This window comes from Muntiacus reevesi, chromosome 2 (genome assembly GCF_963930625.1).
Source record: "Muntiacus reevesi chromosome 2, mMunRee1.1, whole genome shotgun sequence".
Classification (NCBI taxonomy): domain Eukaryota; kingdom Metazoa; phylum Chordata; class Mammalia; order Artiodactyla; family Cervidae; genus Muntiacus; species Muntiacus reevesi.
Genome location: NC_089250.1, coordinates 210,822,135 through 210,834,474, shown reverse-complemented (window position 1 = coordinate 210,834,474; position 12,340 = coordinate 210,822,135). Strand labels below are relative to the sequence as shown.

General features: G+C 46.9%; 2 protein-coding genes across 10 annotated transcripts in view; one reads left to right on the top strand and one right to left on the bottom strand.

Annotated features, from left to right (window-relative positions):
- The window catches only part of LOC136160739 (general transcription factor II-I repeat domain-containing protein 2), a 46,774-nt gene extending 44,795 nt beyond the window's left edge, over positions 1–1,979 (bottom strand). For all 4 annotated transcript variants that reach the window (XM_065924781.1, XM_065924783.1, XM_065924785.1 and 1 more), the window contains exon 1: positions 1,775–1,979. The gene's annotated coding sequence lies outside the window, so the exon portion shown is untranslated. The remainder of the gene's footprint in view (positions 1–1,774) is intronic.
- A 674-nt stretch (positions 1,980–2,653) lies between these two features.
- RCC1L (RCC1 like) overlaps positions 2,654–12,340 on the top strand; it is a 37,693-nt gene continuing 28,006 nt past the window's right edge. The window contains exons 1-4 of one of the 6 annotated variants that reach the window (XM_065924791.1): positions 2,654–2,784; positions 3,114–3,349; positions 4,376–4,507; positions 8,398–8,632. Coding sequence is in view for 4 of the 6 variants with exons in the window: in XM_065924786.1 (XP_065780858.1) it covers positions 11,166–11,489 (324 nt within the window). In the remaining 2 variants the exon portion in view is untranslated. Of the gene's footprint in view, positions 2,785–3,113; positions 3,350–4,375; positions 4,508–8,397; positions 8,633–11,111; positions 11,490–11,861; positions 12,138–12,340 lie in introns of those variants that run through there. The other 5 variants (XM_065924786.1, XM_065924788.1, XM_065924787.1 and 2 more) reach the window with 5 other exon arrangements.

The following is a 12,340-nucleotide window of genomic DNA, read 5'->3' as shown; positions in this document are numbered from 1 at the left end:
ACAACTCTGAATAAACAAAAATCACTGAACTATAGGGGCTTTCCAGGTGGTGCTAGTGATAAAGAACCTGCGTAGGAGGCTAAGAGCCATGGGTTCGATTCTTGGGTCGGGCGGATCTCCTGGAGACAACAACCCACTCCATTATTTTTGCCTGGGAAATCCCAAGGACAGAGGAGCCTGGCGGGCTACAGTCCATGGGGTCGTTAAGAGTTGGACACGACTGAAGCGATTTAGCACCGCACACACACTTAACTACACACTTTTAAAGGTAAATTTCATGGAGCGTCAATAAAGCTATTAAACAGCAAGGCTCGGGTTTGAAGGATGGGGAATATAGCCCTCCAAGCCTTTTTTCTCCTTTACGTCTAATGACACCACCCTTATGGCAGAAAGTGAAGAGGAACTAAAGAGCCTCTTGATGAAGTGAAAGAGGAGAGTGAAAAAGTTGGCTTAAACCTCAACATTCAGAAAACTAAGATCATGGCATCTGGTCCCATCACCTCATGGCAAATACGGGAAATAGTGGAAACAGTGAGAAACAGTGAGAGACTATTTTTTTGGGCTCCAAAAATCACTGCAGATGGTGATTGCAGCTATGAAATTAAAAGACACTTACTCCTTGGAAGGAAAAATGACCAACCTAGACAGCATATGAAAAAGCAGAGGCGTTACTTTGCCAACAGAGATCCGTCTAGTCAACGCTATGGTTTTTTTCCAGTGGTCATGTATGGATGTGAGAGTTGGACTATAAAGAAAGCTGAGTGCCAAAGAATTGATGCTTTTGAACTGTGGTGTTGGAGAAGACTCTTGAGAGTCCGCTGGACCTCGAGGAGAGCCAACCAGTCCATCCTAAAGGAGATCAGTCCGGGGTGTTCATTGAAGGGTCTGATGTTGAAGCTGAAACTCCAATACTTTGGCCACCTGATGCAAAGGGCTGACTCACCTGAAAACACCCTGATGCTGAGAAAGATTGAGGGCAGAAGGAGAAGGGGACGACAGAGGATGAGATGGTTGGATGGCATCACCGACTCAATGGACATGAGTTTGGGTGGGCTCCGGGAGTTGCTGTTGGGCAGGGAGGCCTGGCATGCTGCAGCTCATGGGGTTGCAAAGAGTCGGACACGACTGAGTGACTGAACTGAACGTCTAAATCATAACCGTGACGGAGTGGAGTTCAGGACGAGAGACTCTTCCGGCCTCTGGGATTGGTTTTCTGGTCACAAGCAGGCTGCGGGTGGCCGCCCCACTGGCCACACCCACGACAAAACCCACGTCGCGCGGCACTCGTCAACGCGCGCGACAGTTGGCTAGGGGTCGGGACGCCTCCGCCGGGGAGCCGGACGCAGTTACCAGGCAACAGCGGCTAACCCGCCCCACCACCTAACCAATCACGCACTTCCGCACGCAGCGCAATATCCCCGCGTACGACCGCCGGAGCGTGACCTGCGGCACACTGGGCCCTAGCGTCCTGAGACGGCAAGCACCCGCCCCCACCGCCACCGCTCAGCCAATCAGAAGGGAGAGGGATGCGCGTTCCGTGCGTGCGACCGTTGCCCCGCGCCGGGGCTTCCCCGCCCCACCCCCACTCCTTGGGCCCTGCCCGCCGGGAACCGGTTCGGGGGGCCCGCCGGGCCGCCTGAGGCGGCGGCGCTCGCAGCGCGAGCCTGGGCGGGCAGCCACTTAAGGCTTCTCCTCCGCCAGGTCTGCGGGACGAGAAAGTTCCAAGCAAAGCACCCGCTCTTAATGGCGGCTGCGGCGGGGGCGGGATACGCACCTGAGGTCCCCGCCGGCGGGCAGCGCCCGGCCGGCCGCCGGGTCCGAGGGCTGGGCCACCTGGGAGTGCCTGGGGGCCGAGCGCGGCCTGCGAAGACCGTCTGGAGACGAGGGCGCGGCGTTGTGGGCGACGGCCGAAGCCCTGCTCTCCACTATCCCTCCTTTTTCTTTTCTTTCTTTTCCTTTTTTTTTTTTTTTTTTGGCTTCCTGGAAGGCAGCCTGGACTCGTGTGTCCGCAGCGCCCCAAGTGGGAGTTGTCGTTTCCGGTGCCGTGGAATCCACTTCAGCTGCACGTTGAGCTCGTTGGAAGTCCCTTAGCCCCGCGCTGTTCAGGGCCAGACGTGCCTGTCCATCTCCATCTCCTGCCTTTGATGAGTGGCTGCACGTGTCTGGTCTCACCCCCACCGACACCGCCCCCAAACGTGGATGTCCTTCTTGCTCTTATTTAATTTTACACTTTTTAGCATGATTGCAGTTTGTAGCTTTAAGCGGTGAGGTCACAGCTCCAGCGACCGGTGAATTTGCCTTAAAGCCATTGAATTATGTTGTAATACTGTAACAGTTGTGTCCTGACCTTTTGATGGGACTCAGTGACATTACTAAGGAGTCGAGAGCTGTCCTTCTGATGGTGCTGGTTCTCCAGCAAATAGTCAAGTATTACTTTAGTGCTGTTTAATCAAAGTCCAAATATTTTAAATATGCCAGGAGGAGAGTTGCTGCTGTTAGTCGCTAAGTCGTGTCCGACTCTTACCATGGACTGCAAAAGAATAGGGTAATAGAAACGGTTTACCCATTGCTCAGATTTACGTAGCATGCCTTATTTTAAAGGACTATTTAGACACAATTGAAGACACTGTTCTCATTCCTTTTTCTTGACTGTCTCGGAGTTCTAATACGCATTTTCTTTTGCAGAAAGGCAAGTGTCCCAGATTCTCTGTTTTTTTTGTGTGTGAGTTGCTAACAAGGTTATGCTTCCTAGGAGATGCTATTTTAAAAAACTGCCCTTCCAAGGTAAAGATAATGAGCGATTAGCTGAGATGGTACCTGCTTTATGATATTCTTAAAAGTGATGTTTGAAAATCCTCGTGGTGTTTTAGTTGATTCTTCGTTATTCAGAAGAGTCATGGCCTGTAAAGTCTTAGCAAACAGGGTTCTGCCAGCCTCTTCACGTTTTTGTGGAACGATTAAATGTACCTTTGTTTTATATGTGTGTCTGTTTAAAGACACCGTATTTAATGTGTTTTGTAGATTTGTTAGTTGAACTCAGTGGCCAACAGTGCTGTAACTCATGTGTGAAGGAAACTTGGCTAACACAAAGTGTTTTCTATCTAATGTTGCAGTGTTCAGTGCTTACAGTCTGAGGACCATTTTAAATAGCAAAATCATCAAAAACAAAAAAAACCCCAACCCCCCAAAATGTGGAAAGTGTGGCATTAAATAGACCAGAAGAAGGACACGTTTATGGTGTAAGAGCTGGTACCACCCTATTCTACCTCAGCCTGGAACGTGTGTGGCAGGCAAAAAAAACTTTTTTTTTGCCACTCTACTCTGTCTGGAAATGATTGGGGAAAGTAGGGTGAGTAATGCTTTTAAATTTACCTGTGAGTTGTAGTGAGCAGGTGAAATCCCAAATCTGGAGCTAGTGAATAATAATGATGGATTTAAAACTTAACCTGTATATCAAGAGCTTCAGGCTTCCCTGGTGGCTCAGCGATAATCTGCCTGCAATGCAGGAGATGTGGGTTCAGTCCCTGGATTGGGAAGATCCCCTGGAGAAGGAAATGGCAACCTGCTCCAGTACTCTTGCTTGGAGAATTCCATGGATAGAGGTGCCTGGCAGGCTACAGTCCATGGGATGGTAAAATAGTCAGGCATGACTTAGTGACTCAGCAATAACAATATGTAGAAAATAAATGGAAATTTGGCTAAAATAAATAAGATGTTTGTTTTTAAATTATTGTTTATTTAATATTTATCTCATTATTTAAATAATTTCCTTGTATAATTCATAAACCTCATATTAGTAGCTGTTCAGTTCAGTCACTCAGTTGTGTCCGACTCTTTGTGACCCCACGAACCGCAGCACGCCAGGCCTTCCTGTCCATCACGAACTCCTGGAGTCCACCCAAACCCATGTCCACTGAGTCGGTGATGCCATCCAACCATCTCATCCTCTGTCGTCCCCTTCTCCTCCTGCCTTCAATCTTTCCCAGCATCAGGGTCTTTTCAAGTGAGTCAGCCCTTTGCATCAAGTGGCCAAAGTATTGGAGTTTCAGCTTCAACATCAGTCCTTCCAATGAACACCCCGGACTGATCTCCTTTAGGATGGACTGGTTGGATCTCCTTTGAGAGTCCAAGGGATTCTCAAAGAGTCTTCTCCAACACCACAGTTCAAAAGCATCAGTTCTTTGGCACTCAGCTTTCTTTATAGTCCAACTCTCACATCCATACATGACCACTGGAAAAACCATAGCCTTGACTAGATGGACCTTTGTTGGCAAAGTAATGTCTCTGTTTTTTAATATGCTGTCTGGGTTGGTCATAACTTTCATATGCAAATAACTTGTATATATTTTCTCATGCTTACCAATTTTTCCCATAGGAATGCATAATCAAAGTAATTTGAAGACTAATGCCCTAAAAAGTTGGAAGTACCCTTTTCTTAGAAAATTGAAAGAAGAATTTATCCCCAAGTAGTGAGCTGGATTCATCAAGCAGATGGCTGAAAACAATGGTAATATTAAAGTATACCACATTTATGTGCCATGGGAAGACTCAAGATTGTAAAAATGTCATTTCTTCTAGTTAATTTCTCTAAATTAGCTCATGAATTTAATGCAACTCCAATAAAAAAAATCCCAGTGGGATTTTTTTAATGCAACTTGGCAAGATGATTTTAAAATTTATATGAGAGTAAATGTTATGAATAGCAAAGGCAATTTTGTAAAAGAACAAAGAAGAGGGATTTGATTGAATAAAAGAGCATATTGTAAAGCTGTAGCAGGTGAAACGTTGTCATGTTAGTTGAGAATAAATCAGTAGAAAGAAAAATTGAGTTCAGACATTGACCAGTGTATAAGGAAATTTATCATATATTATAAATGGCATTTCAGATCTTCGGATAAAGTCTTGTTAATAGCCAATAATTTGGGGACAGTGAGGTATTGTTTGAAAGAAGAATTATACAGTCTGGTCTCATACCATTCATAAAAATGAACTCCAAATACAAGTGTTACATTAAGGGTTTTACAAATATTACAGAATATCCTTATTTTCTTGGGTAGTACTTTTCCTAAACTAGACATAGAAAGCAAAACTCTAAATGATAAATTTAGTAAAACTAACTACAAGAAAATGAAATTGTATAGAACAAAAGACACCATAAATTAAAAAAATATGATAAAATTTTTCAACACATTTCAACACATAACAATTTCTATGCAAAATATATCAGTCACTTCTATAAATTAGTAAGATAAACAATCCAATAGAAATGTGGCCAAGAATATGAATAGACAATTCTCAGTAAAAGAAAAACATGAAATGCTAGTAAGCATGTTTAAACCTTCTGGAGATTACAGAAATAAAAAGTGAATCAGTAATGAAATGTGCTTTGGGTATTAGATTGACGAACAGTTGAAAAGTTTGTATCCAGGTGTTAGGTGTAGGAAAAATGAATCTACCCATATTCTGTTGAAGCACAACTTTTGGAGAACAAATTGAAATCATTTATTAAATTTTCCAAATGAGTATTTTCTGTGACCCAGCAGTTTTGGTTTTCAGTATCTACCCTGGTTGGGATGTTGCATGTGTGTGCTCAGTTATGTCTGACTATTTGCCAACCCATGGACTGTAGCCCACTAGGTTCCTCTGTCTGTGGAATTTTCCAGGCAAGAATACTATAGTAGGTTGCCATTTCCTCCTCTAGGGGATCTTCCCAACCCACAGATGGAACCCACGTCTCATACGTTGCTGGATTTACCTCTTGAGCCACTGGGACTTCCCATCTACCCAAGAGATACCCTCAAATAAATGCAAAAGGAACATATACAAGAATATTCACTGTAATAGAGAAAACTGGAAACAACTCGAATGTTCATCAGAAGAATGGTTAAATAAGATATGGTTCACTTACACTAATATCCAAGAGAGGAAAAGAATGGGGTAAATCCAAACACATTGTTATAAAAGTATTTCCAATATAGTTTTGAGTAAGAAGATGAAGTTGCAGCTTGAAATACATATCTAATTTTTAAAACACACACACATAGCAAAAATGAAATATTTTTCCATAGTACCATATATATGTGGTGCTGTGGTTAAATGAGTCTTTAGCCTTAGCTATGTATAGTGTTTTATTAGTTCTTCTACAAAGGTAAAAATCGTAGATTAATTGTATAATTCAAAGTTAATAATAAAAATTAAAATATATAGGACTAATTAAGTTCATTCTTTCCCTAACTGGAGAATTTCAGCTATCCCAAAGTAACAAAAAAATTAGGATGTCTACAGAAAGATGACATTATGAGTGGGGAGAAGATTTAGTTTGACTAACAATTCACAGACATTTTAACATTTGGGGGTAACTGATATTTTGCTGTAGGACCGTCTTTTCAGAATAGCAATTTGGACAAAAATATAAGTCTTTGCCAGCATAAAGCCAGTATAGAAAACCAACCAGGCTTTGATAGCAAAATGTAAAAGCCCAGTTGTGACTAAATCCTGGTCTCTTTGGGCCAAACTCAACTTTTCGGCTGTTTTATCCTGTCTCCCTTAGTGGGAGCCAGAAAATCAATGGGCAACATTGCCACCCAGTGGCTCTGGTTCACCTTGCAGCGTATGACACGGCGCCCTTTTGTTCCTAAATCTCAAACCAGTGGTTCTTTCAGATATCCCTTAAAAGAAAAATGTTCTGGAAATTCAGAAGACCTGTGTAGGGTTATTGATTGTTTAATTCTGGCAAGTAAAGCCTACTGTATACCAGCATTGTCAGTTTTGCAAAAGAACAGATATTTAAAACCAAGAAATGAAAGAAAAATAAAACCAAAAAATGCACTAGATAAAAAGACAGCCCTGCTTATGAAAGAACAGTTGGCAATTATATATGCATTTTATACCTATACAAGTATATCATAACTATATTACTAATTGTGATGGTTGATTTTATATGTCAACTGAGCTGGGCCACAGAATGCCCAGAGGTGGTTAAACATTTCTGAGTGTGCCTGTGATGGTGTTTCTGGAGGAGATGAGCACTTGTATGGGTAAACTGAGTACAGAAGCTGGCCCTCCCCAAACGTGCCTGGGCCTCAGCCAGCCCACTGATGGCCCCAGTAGAACAAAAAGGCAAAGAAGGTTGAAATGTTCTTTTTCTTTCTCTCTGCCTGTTTGACCTGGGACATTGATCTTCCCCTGCCCTTGATCTGGAACTTTCACCATTGCTGCTCTAGTTCTCAGGTCTTTGGGCTCAGACTGGAACTATACCAGAACTACAATGGAACTACACCAGCAGCGTAGTTTTACACCCAGTCTACAACTACACCCAGTCTCCTGGGTCTCCAGCTTGCAGATGGCACATAGTGGGAACCCTGTTCCTCCTCTTGGTTCTCAGGAGAACCCACATACAGTAATCTTCACATAGTTCTCTGTTATCAATATGTCTCAGCTTTATCAATAAAAGTCGAGATGGACACAAAAGTCTTGTACACAGAACCTTAGTTTTGGAGGTTTCAGGAGTGAGGGCAGGGAGAAATAGCGAGTAGTATTGTCCTTCCCATCCAGAGGCAAGCTGCCTTTGGTCCTCTTTACCACTGGGATTGAAAAGAACCCATTCACCAGATCAGCATCATCTGGAAGTTCCAGAAACTGTGTTGATTTGTTCTAGTAAAATACCACCCCTGACTCGAAAGCCATGATTGGATTAAGCAATTGGCTTAGTTCATAGTATACAGTTGTCTGCCATTATCCATCTGGTGTTTGCAGGAGCCAGACGGGCTCTCAGGTCTACAGTCCCACCTTGGTTGCAGTGTGGCTTCTCATTTAATACCGCCTAGGTCAAGACACGGAGAAGGCAACGGCAGCCCACTCCAGTACTCTTGCCTGGAAAATCCCATGAATGGAGGATCCTGGTAGACTGCAGTCCATGGGGTCATGAAGAGTCGGACACGACTTCACTTTCACGTTCATTTTTCATCACTTTTCATGCATTGCAGAAGGAAATGGAAACCCACTCCAGTGTTCTTGCCTGGAAAATCCCAGGGACGGCAGAGCCTGGTGGGCTGCTGTCTATGGGGTCGCACAGAGTCGGACATGACCAAAGCGACGCAGCAGCAGCAGTAGGTCAAGACAGGGCGAGGAAACCAGTGTGAGCTGCTAGAAATGTGTGTCCCAACTATGTTCCCCAGGAAAGAGCAGAGAGGTGTGGCAAGAGTCAGGTAGGAAAGGCAGATGTAAGGGGCACTGTTGAGTCTGCCTCTGTGGTCCCTGGGCTCCTGATTCTGCCAGGATCCTGAGAAGTGCACAGCCAGCCTCCCTGAATAGGCTTCAGTGGTAGCATTTATCCATGGGCTCCTAACCCCATTGGTTGAAGTTTGCCTTAGGGTGTTAATTCCTCGTCTCTTCCAGGCTGTGTGTGTGTGTGCCCTGTGAACTCCTCTCTGTGTCTGAGGCATCTCTGGAGTGTTTGGTAGAGAGTTAAAAATGCCTGGCATGCACATGGGACAAGAAGCTTGAAGAGAGCCAAACCTTGCATGGAACTACTCACCCCACCATGTCAGAGATGTCAGACTAAGGCCGAGAGGGCTGACCGAGTACACTGTGGATGCACCTGCTCCAGTAATCTATAGAGTCACAAACCCAGGTAAAAGCCCCAAACTTTGCCATGGCCAAGAGGTCAGAGTGATCTTCCGTCCTTCTTCCTCCATCTTTCCAACCTTGTTTCTTACCTGTCACCTCCGCACTCAGCTCCGACCACTCCGCCCTCCTGGGGGTGTTGGGGTTGGAGGTTGGGGTCCCAAACACACTCCTGGTGTGTGGTCAGGTAGCATTTCACTAAAGGAGTCACACACCAGAGGGAGCTCCTGGGAGCTGTCAGGCATCTCTTTTTCAATCAACACTAGAGGGTTTGCTAATTAGTTTAATGAGTGTTAGAAATGGGTTTAATGAAATTAGCAGCTTGTTAGTTGGTGGATCAAAGTTCAATGAGAAGAGGAGAAACCACCTGTGATTTGAACAGGGGAAGTTTAATATGAAGAATTATTCGTGGTAACAAGGGTTTGGCTAGCATGAAGTAAAGATAACTCTAAAGAATACAGGTATAGTAGACACAGGGAGCAGTCTCCAACCCTAGGGCTGAGATAGGGGACCCCAGAGATTGTGAAGGACTGGGAAACCTGGCATACTGAGTCCACAGGGTCACAGAGAGTCTCGATATGACTTGAGCAACTGAACAAAAGAAAGAGGCCACCCCCAGAACTGAGACCCAGACCTCATTGGTAAAGACTGAACCACGGCTCACTGAATGGTAGGGGTCATTGTAGTACAATGACCTGGCAAAGGTCACAGGAGATGTGCACTCTGGTACTTTACAGAAATCCACTCTTTTGTTGGGGGACAATGAGTCTCCCACGGGGAGGTGCTTCATAGGAGGCATTTTGCTGTGACATTGCCTGAGGGGGCTGCTCTGTGCTCTGTTGCAGTTGCTGGGTGCTGGTTGTGGTCATCATTGGTTGGGCTGCTAAAGTAGCAGCACCCTCTGGTTGCAGAGGTGGGTATTGGTCTGCTCCTGTTTGGAGTAATTGAAGAAGCTTGATTGGGTATGAGAGCTCCCCCTACCGGCCTGTTCGGTTGTAGCTGAGTTTCTTGAATCAATTCCACTCCTGGAACAAATCCAGTTTTAAAGTACTCCCAAGATCAGTTGGTAAAGAATCCGCCTGCAATTCAGGAGACCCCGGTTCGACTCCTGGGTCGGGAAGATGCCCTGGAGAAGGGAACGGCTACCCACTCCAGTATTCTGGCCTGGAGAATTCCATGGACTGTATGGTCCCTGAGGTCCCAAAGAGTTGGACATGGCTGAGCGACTTTGACTTTCACTTTCCCTAGATCAGACAGGAAAGAATCTGCCTCTAATGAGGGAGAACAGGGTTCCATCCCTGGGTTGGGAAGATGTCCTGGAGAAGGGGAAGGCTACCCACTTCAGTAGAGGAGCCTGGCGGGCTGCAATCCATGGGGGTCACAAAGAGTCCAACACGACTGAGGGGCTAAGCACAGATCAGTTCGGATTGCTTTGTTGTCCTGGAGTGTTCCTTGTATTCATTCTATGAAACATATTCCTACTGTTCTGTGGTGAAATGTGATTGATGTTTTACCCTTGTGTGGGGCTATTTTATAGAGGATGGTGGAGGGAAACTGAGTGATAAGGTGTGGTAGCTGTGAGACTGCTCCTCAAAGGCCTCCAACTGTAATTAAGCAAAGCTATGAAATCTGGCCTCTGTTTGTACCGAGGTCATGCTTCCCTTGGACTACTCCCAATGACTGAATGAGGCGGGGATAGACACTCAGGCAGACCAGATCCTGGGAGGCATGGATTCCCCTGACCGTCATCTTCGGCGCCAGGATTCCCTGGTGATCTTACCGAGCCTTCCTTGGTAAGAATAGGACACTTTTACTCAGACTTCCTCCTTCTCCCTCATTTAGAGTCAGAGTGTATCATGGCCTGATGGTTCTCCCAGCTTTCCCAGCACCTCCCTTCTCCTTTTTCTCTTACAGAGATATTTCCCCTAATAAAATCCTTGCCCATCTAATTCCAGGGAGGTGGTGTTGAATTAAAAAACCTCAGCTAAAATTGGGAGGCTTCCCTTGTGGCTCAGATGGTAAAAGAGTCCGCCTGCAATGCAGGAGACCCGGGTTCAATCCCTGGGTGGGAAAGATCCCCAGGAGGAGGGCATGGCAATTCATTTCAGTATTCTTGCCTGGAGAATCCCATGGACATCAGCGACAGTGGACTGGGGGGAGCACTATGCTGGAGTCGTGCAGGGCGGGCAATCCCTAACATTTTACTTCTGCTGATTGCCAAAAAAGCAAAAGACCTTTTTAAGATGAAAGGGTTCGCCAGGGGCGGGAAGGGGCTCAGCAAACGTGCGCTGTGCGGGAAGGTGAGTTCAGGGTAGCTTCAAGCCTGGAGAAAGGTTGCGCACTAAGTCGGGCCGCGACCGATCTCCCAGGATCTCTCAGGATCGGGGGTTACCAGGTTCTGCTTAGCCCTCCCGCCGCCCTCTCAGCGCCTTTGCTTTCCGCCAATAGTAAACGAGGCCGCAAAGCTCTTCCGCAGGGGCGTAAGGTCAAGGGTCGCCAATATGGCGGCGCCCAGGAGTTGAAAAGGCGTGAGAGGGAGGATGGGGGTGGCGACGCTGGCGGCGGGCGCTCGGCTGGGGCGCCGGCTGAGCGGGCTGGGGCCGGGCCGCGGACACTGGACAGCGGCCGGGCGCTCGCGGAGCCGCCGCGAGGCGGCGGAGGCCGAGGCGGATGCGCCCGTGTTCCAGTACGTGGGCGAGCGTGCGACTCGCGCCGACCGCATCTTCGTGTGGGGCTTCAGCTTCTCCGGGGCGCTGGGCGTGCCCACCTTCGTGCTGCCCGGCTCCGCACCCCAGCCCCGCGCCGGGTCGCGGCCGCGCCGGAGAATCCAGGCCGTGCCCTACCGCCTGGAGCTGGACCAAAAGGTGAGGACTGCGGCTTCTTTCCTCCCTCCCTCGGTGCCGCTCTCTAGCCTTCGCCGTTCCTTCTGAGACCCGCTTGGAGGGTTGGCTACGCTCGGTGGACAAACTTAGGGGAGAACGACCCTCGAGCGGGCCCTAGGCGGGGAAGGTTTTAGGGCCCTGCCAGGATTTACGGAGTGGCCGAAACGTGCCAGGTGTTGTGTCCGGCTCGCGTCACTCGCGCAACACCCCGTGAGCCGGGATCGTTGCCACAGTTACGGGAGAGGAAAGGGAGGCTCAGAGAGGTTAAGAGACCGGCTCACTGCCCCACAGTTGGTAGGTGTACGTTGCTTAGAGATTCGCCCTCGGGCCAGACTCCGGAAGTTCTGCTGCTAGGAAAGCGGACTACGAAAGATCTGAGAAAATGTGGGCCGGCTGGAGTCAGTGAATAGCTCTGAAAGGAAATGTTAACTGGAGTAGTAACAGGAATGAGAGAGAGGATGAAAGGTCTAAACACACTGGAATGGTTGCACAGGAGGCCTCTGAGTTGACTCAGACTTGAAAAGATGCAGTGAAGTACAGCTCCTGGAGGGCGCCTTATTGTGGCAGCCAGTATTTAGAAAAGCAAAAATGGCTGTTTAGGATAGGTTCTTGCTTGGCGTGGACATCTTGGTAAGTGGTGGAAAAGAAGCGAATTTGACTACCTCGGCTTCTGACTTCTCTGTCAAGGATAACAAATGATCTTTTGCCCTAAATAGGAAGCATCAGAGAAACAGGAATTAAGTAAGCTTCAGTGAATGGTTGTTTGACTTCTTAATACTGAGTTGTGAGAGTTATTTATGTGTCCTGGATGTAGGTCCTTTATCACATATATG